We start from the raw sequence: 19725 nt of genomic DNA, 5'->3' as shown, positions 1-19725 counted from the left end.
ATATGATTAAGTAAAGCCATAAACTACGTTCCCAGTTTTAAACTTATGCGCCAATTTAGGTACCTGATATAGCTTGGAAATATCAATAATGAAAACTCATCTAGGAGAATAACCTGGCAGAAATATCAAAGGCCACTATTTTTGGAAAGATAATACATCTTATCAGATTTTATAAGTGAATAAAAAGTTGATTATCATAAGCATATACTAATGTGTTAAAGAAGAAAGGCTGACAAATACATCGGAAATTCTAAAAATGCATTCCAGCTCTCGTAACAAACTTTTATGGCAAGACTAAAGCAAGCAAAACAATGGAGATCTTGACCTACCAGTTTAAAAACATATTATGAAGTGACACTTTTTTCATTAATTGTTTTTATAAAAACAACAAATAAATATAACTAAATTTAAAAGATCCTTCTCACTGCTATGCAGAAAATAACATGGATAAAGGTAAAAGTCAAAGTGGGGCAACATCATAGGAGACTACCGTTGGAAATCCAGGCAAGAGATGGTGGCTTGGCTTAGGGAGGTAGCAGTGAAGATGAAGGAACAAACAGTTTTACACGGATTTTGGTGGTAAAATCAGCAGGATATAGGGTCTGATTAGATGTTAAGGATAAGAGGGCTGTTAAAGATGCCTCCCACACATCTAGATTTGTCTGAAAGGAAGGAGGTGTCATTTACTAACAAGAAGGAAATAATAAGAGAGAAGACTTGATGGGAAAAGACTAAGAGCTCAATAACTAATGAAGGAATAGGAAACAGAAAGATCAATGGAACAAAGTCCAAGAAACACTGTACTATATAATGGGATTTAGCATAAAATAGAAGTGGCATTTCAAATTAAGGCAGATGAGGAGATAAATTATTCCATAATTCTTGTTACTCCCAAGTTGGGGGCTGGGGAACTAGAGCCCTACCTCATAACTGACATCAAAATGGATTCCAGATGAATTAAAGATTTAAATCTAAAATCACATCATAAAGGGGTGCCTCGGTGGCACAGTCAGTTAAGTGTCGGACTCTTGGTTTTGGCTCAGGTCATGATCTCAGGGTCATGAGATTGAGTCCTGGGTTGGGCTCCATGCTCAGCACTCTCTGTTTAAGTTTCTCTCTTCCTCCCCCTTACCCCTCCCCCCACCCCCACCCAAGTGCACTTTCTCACCCTCCTTAAAATAAATAAATCTTAAAAAATAAAAACACAACTGTAAAAGCAGAGTAAAATGTTGTAATTTCCAATTTTATTTAAATTTCTATATTTTATTTTTTTTTTAGTTTCTATATTTTAAAGTAGTGAAAGTGGCTTTTTAAAGCATGCCAATGCTGCAAAACACCATAAAGAAAAAATACTAAAATTTCTACATAAGTTTAAAACTTCAGAATTGCTGGGGGAAAAGACATTAAATGGTAAAGAAAAAACTAGGAGAAACTACTTCCCATGCATTTAATAACTGTAATAATTAACATATTAAAAACAGCTTATTTTATTTAAAAAATTGCTTATTTAAGTGAGAAAAAGATAAATTATTAAAAAATGAGCAAACACAACAAACAATTCACAAATGAAATACAAATGGCCATTAAATATCCTAGGGCATTCAACCTCAATAATTAATACAAAATATCAGATTAACTTCTCTAAAAGGATTAAGAGAGTCAGCAAGCATCTGTTAATTATTTGGGTACAATCACAAAATCAAATGTGTAGGAAACTATAGCTCACTAACACTGCTGATGAGAGAATGTAAGATGCTAAAATTTTTCTGAAAGGCCATTTGACAATACTTATCAAAAAGCCTCCAACGTGGGTATACACTTTCACTCCTCAATCACTTAAGAATATATTTTAAGAGAAGGATTTAAAAAGATGTATGTATAAGCTTGTCATTGCAACATGTGTGTAACGGTGAAAATTGGAGGCCACAGATTAATTAAATAAAAACATTAAAAGTGATGATGTAGTGAATCTGTATTTTTGAATTGAAAAGATGCTTATATATAAGTGAAAAAAGCAGCTAGAGTACAAACCCACTTTAATTTAACATTATTTATACATATAAACAAACATACACTCCTCTAGATTAAGAAGAATCTAGAAAGATACGACAAACTCTTATCTCTCCATGGTATGATTACTGGTGAATTTCATTTTGTTATTCATCTTTTTCCCCAATATCCAATTTTTTTTTACAACATATAAAACACATTGTGTATAAAAATATTCAGGATATATAAAATACTACTACGAATCAGTAAAAAAAAAAAAAAAGTAAAACAACACAACAGAAAAGTGAGCAAAGAATATGAATAGGCAGTTGACAAAGTACAAACGGTCACACACAAAAAAAATCAAGATTTTTTTAACCTCATTAATAACTAAAGAAATGCAAATCAAAGAGAGACATAACATCTTTCCAGGGCAAAAATTAGCATGTCTGATTGCTTCAAATGCTGGTGAGGTTTATAGAGAAATAAGTATTCACATACACTGCTGATAAAAATATAGATTTGTGCAGGTTTTAGAAAGATAATTTGTACATACAAGGAGATGTGCCAAGAATATTCCTACCCTATTGTTTTTTAATAGCAAAAATTAGAAACAACAGAGAAATGATTATGTAATATAAGGAAAGAATTCTAAGCAGCTATTAAGAATAAGCTACATCTCCCAAGTAACAATGTGAGCAGAATCTAAGAATCTGTGACATTCACATTTATTATCTTTATTTTTTATTTTATTTTATTTTTTTTAAAGATTTTATTTATTCATTCGACAGAGAGAGAGACAGCCAGCGAGAGAGGGAACACAAGCAGGGGGAGTGGGAGAGGAAGAAGCAGGCTCATAGAGGAGGAGCCTGATGTGGGGCTCGATCCCAGAACGCCGGGATCACGCCCTGAGCCGAAGGCAGACGCTTAAACGCTGTGCCACCCAGGCGCCCCTCACATTTATTATCTTTAAAACTGAAAAGGAACTCCAGCCACAACTGAATGGACAACCAGGCAGATTTTACAAAGTCAGCACTGGACTTTTCAAATGACCCCTTAACTTTGGCAGCTTCCCTTCAGGCACCAGAGATAATGCACAGCATGAATAAGGACAGGGGAAACTCTCACCATCTTTCCAGTCTTGTTGATGAGATCACACGTGGTCACTTACGTGAATGCACACTCTCAACAGTGCAATACTTGAGACACCATGACCCCAAAGTTTTCTCTTTAGCTGCAGTAACATTCATTACCACAACAACTGATCTCCTAGAAAACTCTAAGAAAGGGCACTAGAGAAGCCATTTTACCACGTCTCATGTAATCCAGACCTATAGTCATAGCTTTTAAATATTACTGACCGTGACCACTGTAAGACATGCATTTTACAGCGATACCCAATATAAACATCTACACCACACTTAGAGAAAACAAAAGTTTTACAGAACGATACTTAAATTTAGTACATGTCATGTGTTCTGATTTCTTTTCTTATTCAATTTTATTTTATTTAAAATGCTGTCATGTCATGATCCAATAAAATTGATTTTAGAATCACTCATGGATTTCAACCCAATCTGAAAAAACACTGACTCAAAAAAAAAACCAGCCTACAACTCCTCACCATTCTATCTCCCAATGCGACTGCCACCGCCACCACCATCACCACCACCAAATTCATCTGCTACCTTACTTTTACTCAGGCCATTCTACCCACTTAAAATACCTTCCTTACTCCTTCCCACCATACAAATCCTGCTAATTCTTCCAGACCCACCTAAAATTCCAACTCAATTATAGTCGTTTCCAGGGAGACTCTCTTGAAATGTTCTTGAACTCTAAAGACTTACAGCAATAATCATTCAATCAGTTCATCTGTCAATTAATCATATGTGACATCTTTTGCTAGAATTATTGTTCAAATCTTATACTTGAAATCCTTTTTCATAATCTTACTGAGACTAAAACCTTACTCTTACACTGATTTATAACCATTACTGTATCTTAATAATGTCTCACAATTAGCAGTGCAGGGATCTCATTTCCTTTTAAGAACCTTAGGTTATCAGCTTATCAGAAGAAAATGCCACCCAGGGCAAGCTACAAGAGTATTTTATTTTGGCAGAGACCTAAGTCAAATTGAGAAAGCTATTCTATAAAATCCCGCAGCATTTCAATTAAATTATTGCGGAATAAACAATGTCCGATGAAAGAACAATTAAATTCAAAGTTCTCAAAATTCCTAGAGAATTTCCCCAGGAAAAGGGCTTACCTGTATGGTGAGGCCTGGGGCCATGACGTTTAAATCTTTCTGGAGAGCTTGCTTCAGGTTTTCATCTATTTGATCTGTTTTTGAGGCCAAGAACAACAGCTCTCATGATACTCAAAAACAATCTTTTTTCATTGTATTAATATTGAAAAAACCCAATCATTATTAGACCTAAAGTTTCCATGGTACTACTCTATAGAGCTTAAACCACTTCACATATATATATAAAAAAACTAATTACAAATTACAAATATGTTATTATATATTCATTTAAAATACATATTTAGTTTTCCTTTTGTATGGGAGAAAGTGTGAAATGTCAAACAAAGAATTTAAGGAAGAAAATGAAAAACAGGTTGTTTATCCAATAAATGGAGATTCTAGGTCTCTAATATCTTAATTCAGTGTGGCTACTGAACGTGTGTCCTGATTCTCATAAAAACCAAATTCCCATTTTTCAGTCTTTTTTTAAGATTTTTTTTTTTTAAGATTTTATTTATTTATTTGAGATAGAGCTAGAGAGAAAACACGTGTAGGACAGAAGGGCAGAGAGAGAGGGAGAAGCAGGCTCCCCAGTGAGCAGGGAGCCTGATGTGGGGCTCGATCCCAGGACCCGGAGATCATGACCTGAGCCGAAGGCAGCCGCTTAACTGACTGAGCCATCCAGGAGCCCCTAAGGTTTATTTATTCTAGAGCGAGAGAGAGAGAGAGAGAGCACGCGCATGAGCAAATGAGCAGGGGGATGGAAAAAGAATCCCAGGCAGACTCCACACTGAGTGTGGAGCCCTATGCAGAGCTTGATCCCAGGACCTTGAAATTATGACCTGAGTCGAAATCAAGAGTCAGCCACTTAACCAACTGAGACACCTATGTGCCCCTCAGTCAGTCTTTAACCCAAATCTCCAAATAACTAAATTTCATTTCCATGGATCTCTGCTAGTATTTTGGATTGAGGGGGGCATGACTGGGTGGCTCAATCAGTTGAGCATCTGCCTCTTTCAGATCATGATCTCAGAGTTGTGAGATCGGTCCTGTGACGGCTCCATGCTGAGCATGGAGGGTGCTTGAGATTCTCTCTCTCTGCCCCTCCCACCCCTCCTTCATGCACACACTCACTCTCTCTTAAAAAAAAAAACATTAAATTAAAATAAGGAAGGGAGGAGGCTCACAGGAAGGTCTCTGAAGTACACAAAAATGGACAATAAAGCTATCACTTCACTTGGTCTTGTAAGTCATGAATTTTCTATCCACCTCAATGTACTTTCACCATTATTAAAATGACTGGTGATATGAGAAATGAGGACAGTTTTCTCATACATCTAGTAGTTGTCACTCATCAGTGAGGAATCAACTGGTAGAGCTCTAAAATGATTAACCATCCCTATGCCTGCCTGTAAGAAATTCACTAAGAATTCCAGGGGGGAGAAGTAAGCAAACAACAGCAACAACCTTATCACAGGTCACAACTTTCACTATCACAAATGAAAAGTAATTTGTAAAGAAAAGAGTTAACACAGCAGGCCTGAAGCTGTGATCCTTAGAAAGGCCTGTTTGCAAGTTGGCCTTTGGCTGTCACCTGGATTTGGAAAGGATTCCCACTATTCCCAGAACTGGTAAGAATGACTCACTCTGCCTAAACTGTTTATACAAACAATGTGGTTTATGCTGAACACGTGCCTTCCTTCTGGGAGTGTGGAATTTTATGTGCTATAGGCAGAGGATGCCTATTTAGCCCCCAATAGCCCCCAGTAAAAATTCTGAGGAGTGGGGCTTGTGGGTGGCTCAGTCGGTTAAGCGTCTGACTCTTGATTTTGGCTCAGGTCATGATCTCAGGGTTATAAGGTCAAGCCCCTTGTCAGGCTCTGTACTGTGTGTGGAGCCTTCTCTCTCTACTGCTCCCTCTGCCCCTCCCCCCTAAAAAAAATTCTGGGCAGTAAGTCTCTAATGAGCTTCCTTAGTGGACAACAGTCCACATGTGTCCTCACACTAATACTGAAGTAAGTGTATCCTGCATGCCTCCACTGGGAGAAAACTCTTGGAAGCTTGTGCCTGGCTTCCTCCGGATTTTACTTTGTATCCTTTTGTATCTTAGCTGTGAGTAGAACATATACCGAGTCCTGTCAGTCTTCCTAGCAAGTCATCAAACATGGAGGTGGGTCTTGGGAAACTCTAAGAAAGACTTTTAAATTTCCCCAAATTATCAATTATTAAAATAGCAACAAAGCTAATTTTTACGATTATCAGAGTAAAAACAGAATATAGCCTATAAATAATCTTTTTTCAATCTCTATTAAGTTATATATATTTCAGAAAATTATCATTCTTAAAATATCTTTTAAGAAATTTTAAACTTAAGATAAAGAATATTTTAAAGACAAATGCTCTATTATAAATTCAGAAGAAATGCTCAAATAGGATAATGTTTACTAATATTACAGAGGTCATAGAGTTGACTAAGATTTCCAATTGGTTATTCACATACTTAATTTACAACGAATAAGACACTTACCAAACAATTCAATGTAAACTTCTTGAAGCGTGTGGGCACTACAAAACTGGTTCAGTTCATGGTGGATTTTATTGAAGATCAAGGTCTTGTCATAATCTGCAGTGTAGTTCCTCACAATATCAAACACTGAAGGAAAGGTAAAATCCATTTTTACCATGTATCTTCTAATTCAACCAAGGTAAAAGTTATAATATACATGAGGAAAAGTGACAACAAAATAGTGGAAAAATGAAACACAGCTCACAAACCTAGAAGTGTTCCTGTGCTCAATTTTCCAAATATCACTGCATTTGCAATTCTAATGGGCAAATTTTGAGTTCCATAACTAAGAAGAGTATACCTTATCTTGGAGATAATAAGGAACTGTCAAAATGTTCAAGGAAGGGCCTGACACAATCACATTTGTACTGTGGCAGCAGTGTGAAGATGAACAGTGAGGCAAGGAAAGTGTAAGGCAATTACTACAAAGCAAAAGTTTAGCAAGGACGTAAAGAAGGCCTGAATTAATTGAAAAACACTGGATATGAAAGAAGGAAACAGCTGCCAAAGACCATTTTTGAAAAGATACTTTTTAAAGGCTGTAAAAAGGGATGCCTGGGTGGCTCAATCAGTTAAGCATCTGTCTTCCGCTCAGGTCATGATCCCAGGGGCCTGGGATGGAGTCCCGCCTCGGGGCTCCTTGCTCAGCAGGGAGCCTGCTTCTCCCTCTGCCTGCTGCTCCCCCTGCTTGTGTGCTCTATCTCTGACAAATAAATAAAATCTTAAAAATAAATAAAGGCTGTAAAAAGACACCGAACTAGAAGGAAAAGAAGTGAACCTTTACCGGGCCAGGATTTATATCCGGCAATTTACATACATTACCACTTAATTTTCACAAAAATATTTCCTAATTTTGCATAATAGGAAACAGAAACAAGAGAATTTCAGAAAAGTTCTTAAAGGCACATACTAAACCACACCAGAATATGTGCTCTATCTATTAAAACATGTTTTTTTCTTCCTTCAGACCCAAGGACTTGTTTTACTGGCTTTCCCATGGAAGATTTCAGATATAACTGGATTCTAGATCACAAATGATGGTCAGGCCATCAATAAATACTTGCTGACTAACTCACTTGTTTGGTCATTTCCAAATGAATTGGTGATCCAACAGTTTCCTCATCTCTGGCTACAGAACCAGCAATATCTTTCCCTTCATCTAGTTTCCCAATCATAATTCGTTCCACCAGGGAAATAGATGAGAAAAAGACAAAAATAATCACAGAAAAATATAATCCAAATCCACGTGGCAGTAATACAGCTTGCTCTCTACTCTAAAATCCTTTTGCTTTTTGTGCCTGTACCAGTGCCATGAAATTTAGCATGAACTTACATTCATATATATAGATATATCTATATATCTATTTTTTAAGGTTGGTATCACATCTTCAGAAGTAAAATGAAAAACCCCTTAGGGAAAAGGGTCTGATTTCACCTTTTTAAATTGTTTTTGCCAAACACGGTATCCTGTACATATTAAGCATGCCAATTTTAATAATAAGGATAGAATGGCAGCTCTTTCCAATGAAAGCGGGGTCTCAAATAGATCCACATACACCCATGTTCATAGCAGCATTATTCTTAATAGCTAAAATATGGAAGCAACCCAAGTTTCCATCAATGGATAAATGACACAAAATGTGGTACATTTATACAATGCAGTATTACTCAGCCTTAGAAAAAAAAGGAAATTCTAACACACGGTACAACATGGATGAACCTTGAGGACATTACGCTAAGTGAAATAAGCCAGTCACAAAAAGACAAATACTATGATTCTACTTATATAAGGTACTTAAGAGTAGAGAAAATCATAGAGACAGAAAATAGAATGGTAGTTGCTTGAGGCTGGGGACAGAGGGAAATGGGGAGTTAACATTTAATAGGTATAGTTTCATTCTTGCAATATAAAAAAAAGTTATGGAGATGGATGGTGGTAATGGCTGCACAACAACGTGAATTTCTTCTTTAAGATTTTATTTTTAAGTAACCTCTACACCCCATGTGGGGCTCAAATTTACAACCCCTAGATCAAGAGTCACATGCTCTACCAACTGAGCCAGCAAGGTACCCCTGTGAATGTGTTTAATACTGCTGAACTGTACACTTAAAAATACTTAAGATGGTAAATTTTAAGTTATATGTATTTTACCACAGTAAAAAAAAAAGTTGGGGAAAAAAAATCAAACATTAAAAAAAAAGCAAATCTGTCTTCAGAAATTCTAATTAAGTTTTTGATTTGAACAGAAGCCATTCCGTCTCTGTGGGTTTTCATCTTTTACCAAGGAAATGTTTTCCCCACAATGAGATTTTTCAGATTGCTTTGCAAGTTATAGCAAATCTCAATTAGAAAAGAGTTTTCTACGATCATAAATCAGTTTGGCCCAGGAACTGAGCAGTTACAAATTTTTTAGCACGCAAGGAAATGCTCTCTCATTCTGACTGGATAACTACAAACTATAGAAATAATCAATGATTGTCTTGTTCTTAGCAAAACTATGCTGAGAGAAGAGTAACACATACAGTTTGTGGAAAGTCAACTCTGTTTAGGACTTGTGACCTGACTTGTGACTCTGCCACCATTCCCCAGAAATGTAAAAGATTCCAGTTATCATTTTTTTACATGTATCAAAAACGAATGAGGTCATAAAACTTTAAAAGTACCCTTTTATTCCTTAAGGAATCTCTTTAGTTAAAAACAACATAAAAACAACAGAATAAGGGCTCTGGGTGGCTCAGTCAGTTAAGCATCCAACTCTTTTTTTTTTTTTTTTAATTTAAATTTTAGTTGAACATACAATGCAATATTGGTTTCTGGAATACAAGTCAGTGATTCACCACTTACATATAACACCCAGTGCTCATCAAAAGTGCCCTCCTTAATACCCATTCCCCCATCCACCTCCTTCAATCAACCCTCAGTCTGTTCTTTATTTTTAAGAGCCTCTTATGGCTTGTTTTCCTCTTTTTTTCTTTTCCCCTTTCCATATATTAATCTGTTTTCTTTCTTAAATTCCACATCTCAGTGAGATCATATGGTATTTATCTTTCTCTGACTGACTTATTTCACTTAGCATAATACACTCTAACTCCATTCATGTTGTTGCAAATGGCAAGATTTCATTCTTTTTGATGGTTAATATTCCATTGTGTGTGTGTGTGTGTGTGTGTGTGTACACACATATATACACCGCCTCTTCCTTATCCATTCATCAGCCGATGGACACTTGGGCTCTCTCCATAGTTTGGCTGTTTTCTGTTTTTTTTTAAAGATTTTATTTATTTATATGTCAGAAAGAGAGAGCATGTGCACAAGCAGGAGGAGTGAGAGGCAGGGGGAGAAGAAGACTCCCCGCTGAGCAAGCAGCCTGTTGCGGGATTCCATCCCAGGACCCTGGGACCATGACCTGAGCGGAAGGCAGATGCTTAACCAACTGAGCCACCCAGGCATCCCATAGTTTGGCTATTTTTGATAATGCTGCTATAAACATCAGAGTGCATGTACCCCTTCAAATCTGTATTTTTCTATCTTTTGGGTAAATACCTAGTAGTGCAATTGCTGGATTGTAACGTAGTTCTATTTTTAACTTTCTGAAGAAACTCCAAACTGTTCTTCAGAGTAGCTGCACCAGTTTGCATTCCGACCAATAGTGCAAGAGGTTTCCCCTTTCTCCACAACCGTGCCAACACCTGTTGTTTCCTGTGTTAATTTTAGCCATTCTGACAGGTGTGAGGTGGTATCTCATAATGGTTTTGATTTGTATCTCCCTGATGATGAGTGATGTTAAGTATCTTTTCATCTGTCTGTTAGCCATCTGGATGTCTTCTTTGGAAAAGTATCTATTCATATCTTCTGCCCATTTCTTAATTGGATTATTTGTTTTTTGGTTGTTGAGTTTGAGAAGTTTTTACAGATTTTGGATACTAACCGTTTATCAGATATTTCACTTGCAAATATCTTCTCCCATTCCATAGGCTGCCTTTTAGTTCTGTTGATTTGTTTCCTTCGCTGTCCAGAAGCTTTTTACCTTGATTAAGTCCCAATAGTTCATTTTTGCTTTTGTTTCCCTAAAAATTCTAATTATAACTACAAAGGGGCGCCTGGGTGGCTCAGTCGTTAAGTGTCTGCCTTCAGCTCAGGGCGTGATCCTGGCGTTCTGGGATCGAGCCCCACATCAGGCTTCTCTGCTAGGAGCCTGCTTCTTCTGCTCCCACTCCCCCTGCTTGTGTTCCCTCTCTCGCTGGCTGTCTCTGTCAAATAAATAAATAAAATCTTAAAAAAACAAACAAACAAACAAACAGAATAGGGGCGCCTGGATGGCTCAGTCTTGATCTCAGGGTCATGAGTTTAAGCCCCATGTTGGGCTCCACAGTGGGCGTGAAGCCTACTTAAAAAACAAAACCAAAACAGAAATATATGGGTACCATACCTGCACAAGGGGCCAACATATTAACCACTTCTATTCGGTCAATATAGATCATGACCCCACCACTAAAAACAAAGAAATGGAAAAAATGTGAGCCAAATAAAATTACAACCCCAGATTCCCACATCATCAAACATATCCCACAGGACAGAAATTTAGAAGGAAAATCTAAAGACATCCACAGCTCACTGATTAAAATGACCGCTAACCACTACTCACTCATCACTCAGATGTCCCTACACACACTTTATCTAGCTCCTCTCATAACCAAGGCTCACCTCTGTAACTGCTGTAATCAAATCAGCTCACATGAAGGCTAAACCTGTAACCCAGGACTATTTAGCACTTTGCCCTTACTAACTGAAGCCAACAACTAAAGCAGTGCCCTTCTCAAACTTTTCCATCAAAGAACCAAGTAAAATGGTTCCCCAAGAGGTATGAAAGCCAGCCATGGGCTGACATTTTTTTTGGTTTCCTGACTTTCTTAATAATTCATGAAGAGTTTTAATCTACTTTTTAATCTGTATTTATTCTAATATGAAAAAAAGGATTTCCCCCCAAACCCTCAAGTAAAATTGACACTTCAGAAAGATCAGTCTTGTTAATTAATGACTTCCTATACTTCTTGGCCTGTCAGCACAGACCTTAACGCACATGTGAACCTCAATTTAAGATACGTGAAGTTAGAGATTTTGAAACTAAACAACTAAGTCTTCCTAACAACTTATAATGACATTTTTTCCTGATAAAAAAGGGTAACACCTACTCACAGAAAAAAATCTGAGAAAATAAGGGAAGCGTAAAGATGAAATTCACCCCAAATCTCACGAGTTGCCAATTTTGAGTCCTCTCTAAAGGGAATCCATAAAGGAGAGTTACAGAAAGACCTCGGAAAAACTTAATACCAAATACATAAACTTAAAAGAGGGAGAGTCTCCCTTTTTCTGTCCTTCCATAGATGTCCAAGCCTCTTTTACAGGCTTATAAATACAGGTATTTTAGTCATTTAAAATAGAGCATTTAAAACCTTGAATTTTACAATCTTTTTTGATACAATTCAACATACTGATTATACTCTAGAAATAATTTGGGCTTTGCTTGCCATTCTCCCCCTAAAACTCTTTACGGCATAGACTTTCAAAGTAAGGTCTTCAGACCAGCAGCAGGAGCATCACCGAGAAACTTCTATTAGAAATGCAAATTCTTTTCATATTTTTTTTAAAGATCTTATTTATTTATTTGAGAAAGAGAAGGAGAACACAAAGGGAGAATGAGAGGGAGAAGCAGACTCCTTCCTGAGCAGGGAGCCCGATGTGTGACTCGATCCCAGGACCCTGAGATCATGACCTGAGGTGAAGGAAGATGCTTAACTGACTGAGCCACCCAGGTGCCCTAGAAATGCAAATTCTTGAGCCTAATTCCAGACCTAATGGACCAGAAACTCTAATTAGATGGCATTTAGGGGCTGCCTGGGTGGCTCAGTAGGTTAAGCGTCCAACTCTTGGTTTCGGCCCAGGTCATGATCTCAGGGGTGTCAGATCAAGCCCTGCATTGGAGTCTGCGCTCAGTGTGGAGTCTGCTTGAGCTTCTCTCTCTCTCTTCCTTTGCTCCTCCCCTGCTCACTCACTCTCTCTAAAATAAATAAATAAATAAATAAAATCTTTAAAAAATCTTTGTTAGATGGCATTTAGTACTACAGATGACAAGAAGGTGAGATGATTTCATTCCAACTATTGTTACTGAGTACCTATTCTGAGTCAAGTGCTGGGTTAGAGGCACTTTACATACACTAATCCTAATCCTCACAGTAACTCTGCAAGATAAGTCTTATTACCTAATTTTTACAAACAAGGAAAGTAAGCTTAACAAAATCAATAAACACATGTATGGGGACAAGGAATATATGGGAACTCTGTCCTTTTGCTTAGCAATGAACCTATAAGTGCTCTAAAAACTAGTCTATTAAGAAAAAAATCAATAAAGCAGATGTGGCAGTGCTGATATTATAGAAAGTTAAGTCTGCCAGCTCTGAAACTACTTTTTTCAATACCCAAGTGACTTCTGAGATAGAAAGCTTGGAGACAGGGCTTTACTCAAATAATGCTCAGAAGAGAAATTTCCCTGGGTTACTATCTTATCTATCTGAAAGATGTTTAAGTAACCAGAGTTTACGAACAGAAACGCCATCTGATTTAAAGGTAGGCTGGTAAGCAAAGGGAAAGCTTACCTTGTTCCACAAGGCACGTTTTTAACTTCATCGGTTTGTAGTGTTGTCTGGGGGAAAAAATTTTTTTCATGAATACTCAGGACACATATTGTCAAAGAACTACTGGTCCCAGAGGAAAACCTCCAGAGAACTGCTAAGAGGTAAGTACAGAAGAGCTCCATTACAATTTCAGTCCCCAAAGATTAGCTATCAGAGTAATTTCTTTTCGTATCCTAGTAGACGTGAAAAACAAGACAAAATATTTTATAACTAATGTCCCAATCAAGATGCACTTGCACAACCTAGAGTGGAGAGGTTGATTGGGGGTGGGAGCTGGGGCCAAGAAAAAGAAGTACACTTGGAAAGTTTCAATATTCAATCTGAAAGTTTCAATGTTCAATCTTTCAGAGTTCCTTATTTGCATAGAGCTGGCCTGGGATTGAAAACTACATGGCTTACCCACAAGGATACTACCATTAGGACTTGTGCTCTGAACTTTAATTCCACTGCATATTCTGGACACACTGAACCTTATTTAAGCATACAGCAAAGTATTACTTTATGGAATATAAACAAGAAAGGAAACATGGTCCTTGTTTCTAAAAAGCTCACAATCAACATAGGAGATAAAACCCTCATAAAACAATCTATAACAAGTACAAAATATGAGAGTATAAACTCAATTGTTAGGTTAAGTGATAGAGAGTAAAATAATAGTTTGGAAAGCTCTCTGTGGTGAAGTATTCATAAGCCAGGTCTAGACGGGGAAAAATGAGAAAGATGAGGCAGAGACACATCTTAGGTTCAATAGCTTCTCAGGCCAGGAGCTCCTTAGGGCCTACACATACAGACTATACATTATGAAGAACACACAGAAAGACTTTGTGACTGTCACTTGCTTTTTACTTTTTTTAAAAAATATTTTATTTATTTGAGAGAGAGAGAGTGAGAACACGAGTGGGCATGGAGAGAAAGGGACAAGCAGACTCCTCCAGGGAGCCTGACATGGGGCTTGATCCCAGGACCCTGAGATCATGACCTGAGCCAAAGGCAGACGCTTAACCAGATGAGCCACCCAGGTGCCCTACTTTTTGCTTTTTCTGTGCCTTGGTAACAAGTGTTGGCAAATGAGATTTTCTCCGGGCCCCTGCCCACTGGGGACCGACATGGTTGTCCTTAGAGTCTAAACCATCCACCTTTCTCTTGCCTGAGGAAAGGAGGCAGGCCAGGCAGAGGACAGAACTGGAGGCAGTCTATCTAGGAAACGGGACCATGAGACCAAACACGTAGAACATTTGGACTGCTATTCTGGAGCTTTTATTTCTGGTGTGTTTGCTGCACAGCTGTCTGAAATGTTTAATAAACCTTTATAAACTTAAAAAAAAAAAAAAGGAGCTATCCTATCAAATATACAAAGTTGAGGACGAGGTGTGTATAGATGACAGGAAACGATCTGGCTTGCCTGGAGCAAAAGAGGCAATATAGAGGAGGGCAAATTCTGGTAAGAGAATGTGCTATTAGACAGAGGGCCCAGGATGTTCACTGGGGGGCTTGGGCTCTCCCTAGTCCATCTTACATTCAGCCACAAAATGGACCTTTCAAATGTTTTTTTCCCTTAATTCCTGTACTTCTATGTGATATGGTTCTCATTAACCATCTTACCTAGAGGCAAGAAAACCAGCTGGGAAGCTAAAGTATTACTTTGTTTGGATTAATTTAGTAAAAGCCATGGAAATTGAAGGCTGTCAGTTCAAGAGACATAACAGGAAGGATGTAGTAAGTAGCCACAAACAACATTCCATGAGAGAAAAGAAAAGAAGGAACTCTAGGGTTGAGAGATTAGGGGGATGGTAAACACTAGTGATAGGTTCTAGGCAGAGTGAGGGGAATTGATGAAGAGACGAATTTAATTTATTTCCTTCAAAATATTAACCAAATTCAATTTCCATATCCCATATCAACTTTTAATATACATTCCTATTTAACCTAGAGGATATAACCTAGCCAAGAACTAGGAAAGAATTCAAATGTTAAATCCTCTACTTAATATCCTATCTTCAAGTACTTTTATAGTTCTTTTCTATCATCCCCAAAATTATCTTCCCAGTATAAACAGTTATTTTAGAAGTAAGTCTTTGGTTATGTTATATATGTTTTAAAGGGTGTAGGTTTTCATATTTCTCTAAGCATAGGTTTTTTTTTAATATCATATGCAGGATCTCACATTTTCCAAGATGCTACTTATATATTCCTTTCAACTGCCAAGTTTGTTAAGCCATTTGTTTATATAGGTTGTGTTCTCATGTGTTCCAAAAATTCCTAAAAATAAATTTATGCCTCATTCTTACGAGAACAATTTCTTAAAAGAGTTTTATTAATGTATTTCTTTCCTAGAATGTTATTGTGTCATGTATAAAGAAAGAACATTCCTATTTAGCCACACTGGCTCTAGCCTTTAATATTTTGTAGATGCAAAGTACATTAGTTTAACTAAAATCTTTTTACTAATTTCATGTCTTATTAAGTATGACGATTTATTACTATTTATGTATATATACATATACACCATATGTCTGTTATATGCTGTTAACTTCTAAATATGTCTTAATGTTTATTGACTGTAACTCTTTTATATACTTCTGCAGCAGTATGACTCAAAATAATAAGCTCCAGAAGGCAGAAACAGATTTGCCTGGCTTTGAGTAAGATTTTTAAAAAGCTCCTTATCTCTAAGGGTCTGATGATGCCATTGATAACATCATTACTAACTGCTTGGGCTGTTGGTGAGGTCATGTAATTAAAACCCCCTCTTTCATGGAGGAATAACTGAAGTCTATGGTTAAATGTTCTGCAAAGTCATGTAATCAATTAGTGGCAGAGCCAGAGCCAGAACCTGTCTCCAGGTTTCTGGCCTCATGTTCACTATACCATATTGCTTCCTAAGAAATAGGCTCAATTTAAAAACTTTCAGCACAAGCAGAAATGTCAGGAATATGAATGTGTTACAATCCCTGTCTTCAGGAAATTGGGAGACTTTCTGGAAAGAAAATACACAAAGAAACTTGGAGACTACAAACATCATTATTAAAGGAAATATGACAAGAGCCAAAATTTATGATACAGACTTTAGGAGCTATAGATTAGACGAAGAGGGATTTGCAATGTGACTTTAAAAGGCTGGCAAGATTGAGATAGAGAGCAGTAATGAAGGGAGAGATAGTGAGAGAAGAGGTGACAACATGAACCAAGGCAAGAGTGAAAAAATAAACATGGGAAAACAATATGGAAATGGGTCTGACTAGGGGAAAAACACTACATCTCATTTCAACAGACACAATTCTTGCCCAAAGCCATCCAAAAGGGAATTGGAAGGAAATCTGGAGGATTTAAGTATTCATTACAAAACTCTCACTAGCAGGAAGCCTAGACTTAAATTACAAGATTAAATACACTGAATTTTCCTGAATCCTAGAAAAATTAGCAGCAGATAGTACAAAAACTTCTGAATCCAAAGATTTATGATCACACTGAGCTTGCAAAAGCAGTCATGATCTAGTCCTGTTTTGTCATCTTGTTGTATCAAAAGATACTTACTAAGTGTCTCCCATGGCCAAGATACTGTTTTCAATGAGCAGATGCTTATTTCAAATACTGTGGGATGCTGTCAAAATAGAACATTCACTAAGGTTCCACATAAAATTGTGCTTAATGTCCCAGGCAAAAAAGCGAGGCAGAAAAGTTGTATATAGAAATTCAGATCCTCCATGTTAACAGTAGTCCAGGAACTGGCTTCTATGGAAACCAAACACCATTCTAAATGAAGTAATCAATGGTTTGTATTTCTAGTTGTGTTTCAAAGTCCTGCTTTTACTTTGACAGCAGAAACAAAGAACCTGCTGTATAGCACTATATAGATGGGGGAAGTCCTCAGTCCTTCCAAGTTGCCTGGCTCATACTTCTAATATACTTCAAGAGAGTGAGGTCGTTCAGAATTGTAACTTGTACTGTGACAATTGTACTTTGAACTTTGTAATTCCTGTATGTAAGTAAATACCACCATTTGCTTAAGCAATAAAGAAATCCAACTCCACCCACAAATGTGGTAACTGTTCCTGTCACACCTGTCTATCCAGTGGGGGGGTTCCCTAGGAATCACACTCACCTGCACAGATCTGAACGTAGTAATGAAAGGCAACATGATATGATAGCCTGGTCCACTGGGGCTAGTTAGTAAAGCTCCTCCCCTGCAAAAAGATGTTTCAATTTGACAAGATTATAAAGAGAGAAATCCTCTTCCCAAATCTAAAGTGCTATAATAAATATTTACTCTTACTCATGCTACTGAACAACTAAAGCCTCACTAATATGAGTTATTCATCATGAACAACTACTGGTCCCTAAAATAACTGCCAAAGGTGGAAAAGATCAAATTAAACTGCCAATGTTACACCTTGTTTCATAAGCTCCAACAACGATACCTCTGGGTCTCCAGCACTGCTCTCAGGTACAAAGGATTTTCCTTGGTCTTTCAGGTTCTGAGAAATAATTGTGAAAAAAATTCTAATGGTTCTCAGCTGCTGTACTTTAATTGTATATAACACAAACCAAATCAAAACATAATAAATTTAATCACCAGGTTGAAAAAAGAAGATAACACAAAATTTCAAAGAATGAGAAAATTTCTGAGGCTCAAGACTCCTACTCTACTTACCTATATTAAAATACTGGAGGACTAAAGTCTCTATTAAAAATAACAAAAACTTAGCATGGAAAGATGAAGAATAAGGGGATAAAACTATAGATCGTAGATAACTGTGGACTTGTTCATCAAATTCTGGAATGTGAGAAATATGAAAGTACATCTTAAAAATTCTACAAAGAAGGCATTTGGGGACAAGTATCAAAAAGAAGTCCTATTTTACATAGTGAATAATAAATTTATAGAACTTTCTTATCTTGAAAACATAAATAGGTTTCAAAGAATTCATAACAAATAGCTAAGAAAAGATGAACTGAGGTCCATCCCTAATTCTTTGAAAGCCATACCTTGAAATGTTCTTTCCTCGATTTTACTGTCAGGAAGACAATGCTGAACTAGGTGGAAATATGGACTAATCTGTCACTTGTTATGCTAGATCTCCATCTGCTAAGACATATCACTAAAATTGTATTTGAAACTAGCACTTCACAGGGAAGACCATTCCTAAGATTCCGGATGGATGTCAAAATAGAAATACCAGTTTTGGGGGATAACAAAAACAAGTTGAAAGTTGAAGCTCTTTCAAATACATTATAATTGCAATATCTCCAAAATGTCCTCGGTCTACAACAAAAGGAACTGGTTGGAACTATGCTGAAGGAAAAACTATTCCACTTCACCTAAACAGCAAGACATCCCACACTATTCCTGGTCTCAACTTGAAAAGAAAGGGTAAGGTGGGAGAAGGGTGGCCCATCAATGCTGTATTTATGTCTCTCAAGGTCCAGGGATATAACAATTGTCATGGTCATGATGGCCTCCTAAGCCAAAACTGGCCACTATTTCCACTATTAGAGGAAAAAAAATCTAAGGAACAACCACAAACAGGACCAGAGTTTCTAAATGACATCTCTTAACTACAAACTAAAAGCCTGTACAGCGGTATGGGATAGAACAATGATTTATCCACCTCTTTAGTCACAGTAGAGTGACTACTGCCTTTCTTTCTTCCTTCTTCGTTTTTCCCACAAGTAAATGAGTTTTCCGTCTACTAAGAAGACTTCTCTGGAGGACGTCTTAGCGTCTCCACAAAATGCACAGAGCACTAGAACTGTCTAATACCTACAGGGTGCTCGTTCCCCACCCTCCCCCAGGGCTGGGACGAAAATCACTTCCTAAGGCTGGAGAGTTCCCCGTTGCTGCAAGAGGGTACAACTTCATAGACTCATTCTAAGGGGAGTCCCCTTTCGACCTACTTTAGACCTGAGCTGACTGCACACGCCGCTCACCTGTAGTACACAGCCAGGTGTCCTTCCTCGATCTTGTGGATGGAGGCGTAGAGAAGGACAACCACCAAACTCACCACTGCGGCCACCAGAACCCGGGCTTGAGTCATATTCATCCTTGCTCCTCCTAGATGAGGGAGGAAAGGATCCCCAGCCCCGTGAGTGGCAGGCCCACCCCCTCCAGTTTCCACCCTCCCTCGGGAGAGCTGGCGTCCTTCCGCAGGCCGAGCCGGAGAGTCCTATGCCCCTTGTCTCGCATTCTTTCCTCCTCACACAGCCTACTTCCCCCTTGCTAAGCCCT

At 37.6% G+C, this 19725-nt stretch overlaps 1 protein-coding gene across 5 annotated transcripts in view; it reads right to left on the bottom strand.

Moving 5' to 3' along the window:
* The window catches only part of ERLIN1 (ER lipid raft associated 1), a 62471-nt gene that overhangs the window by 41259 nt on the left and 1487 nt on the right, over nucleotides 1-19725 (bottom strand). For 3 of the 5 annotated variants that reach the window (XR_572112.2, XM_040624187.1, XM_008705536.2), the window contains exons 1-6: nucleotides 19428-19580; nucleotides 17602-17683; nucleotides 13461-13507; nucleotides 11237-11298; nucleotides 6768-6893; nucleotides 4262-4335 (exon numbers count right to left, since the gene is read on the bottom strand). Coding sequence is in view for 4 of the 5 variants with exons in the window: in XM_040624187.1 (XP_040480121.1) it covers nucleotides 4262-4335; nucleotides 6768-6893; nucleotides 11237-11298; nucleotides 13461-13507; nucleotides 17602-17683; nucleotides 19428-19540 (504 nt within the window). In the remaining variant the exon portion in view is untranslated. Of the gene's footprint in view, nucleotides 1-4261; nucleotides 4336-6767; nucleotides 6894-11236; nucleotides 11299-13460; nucleotides 13508-17601; nucleotides 17684-19427; nucleotides 19581-19725 lie in introns of those variants that run through there. The other 2 variants (XM_040624186.1, XM_040624188.1) reach the window with 2 other exon arrangements.

Source organism: Ursus maritimus, unplaced genomic scaffold (genome assembly GCF_017311325.1).
Source record: "Ursus maritimus isolate PB19 unplaced genomic scaffold, ASM1731132v1 scaffold_7, whole genome shotgun sequence".
In the NCBI taxonomy this organism is placed as follows: domain Eukaryota; kingdom Metazoa; phylum Chordata; class Mammalia; order Carnivora; family Ursidae; genus Ursus; species Ursus maritimus.
The sequence above is the reverse complement of the archived record's forward strand: the minus strand, read 5'-3'. Positions and strand labels throughout refer to the sequence as shown.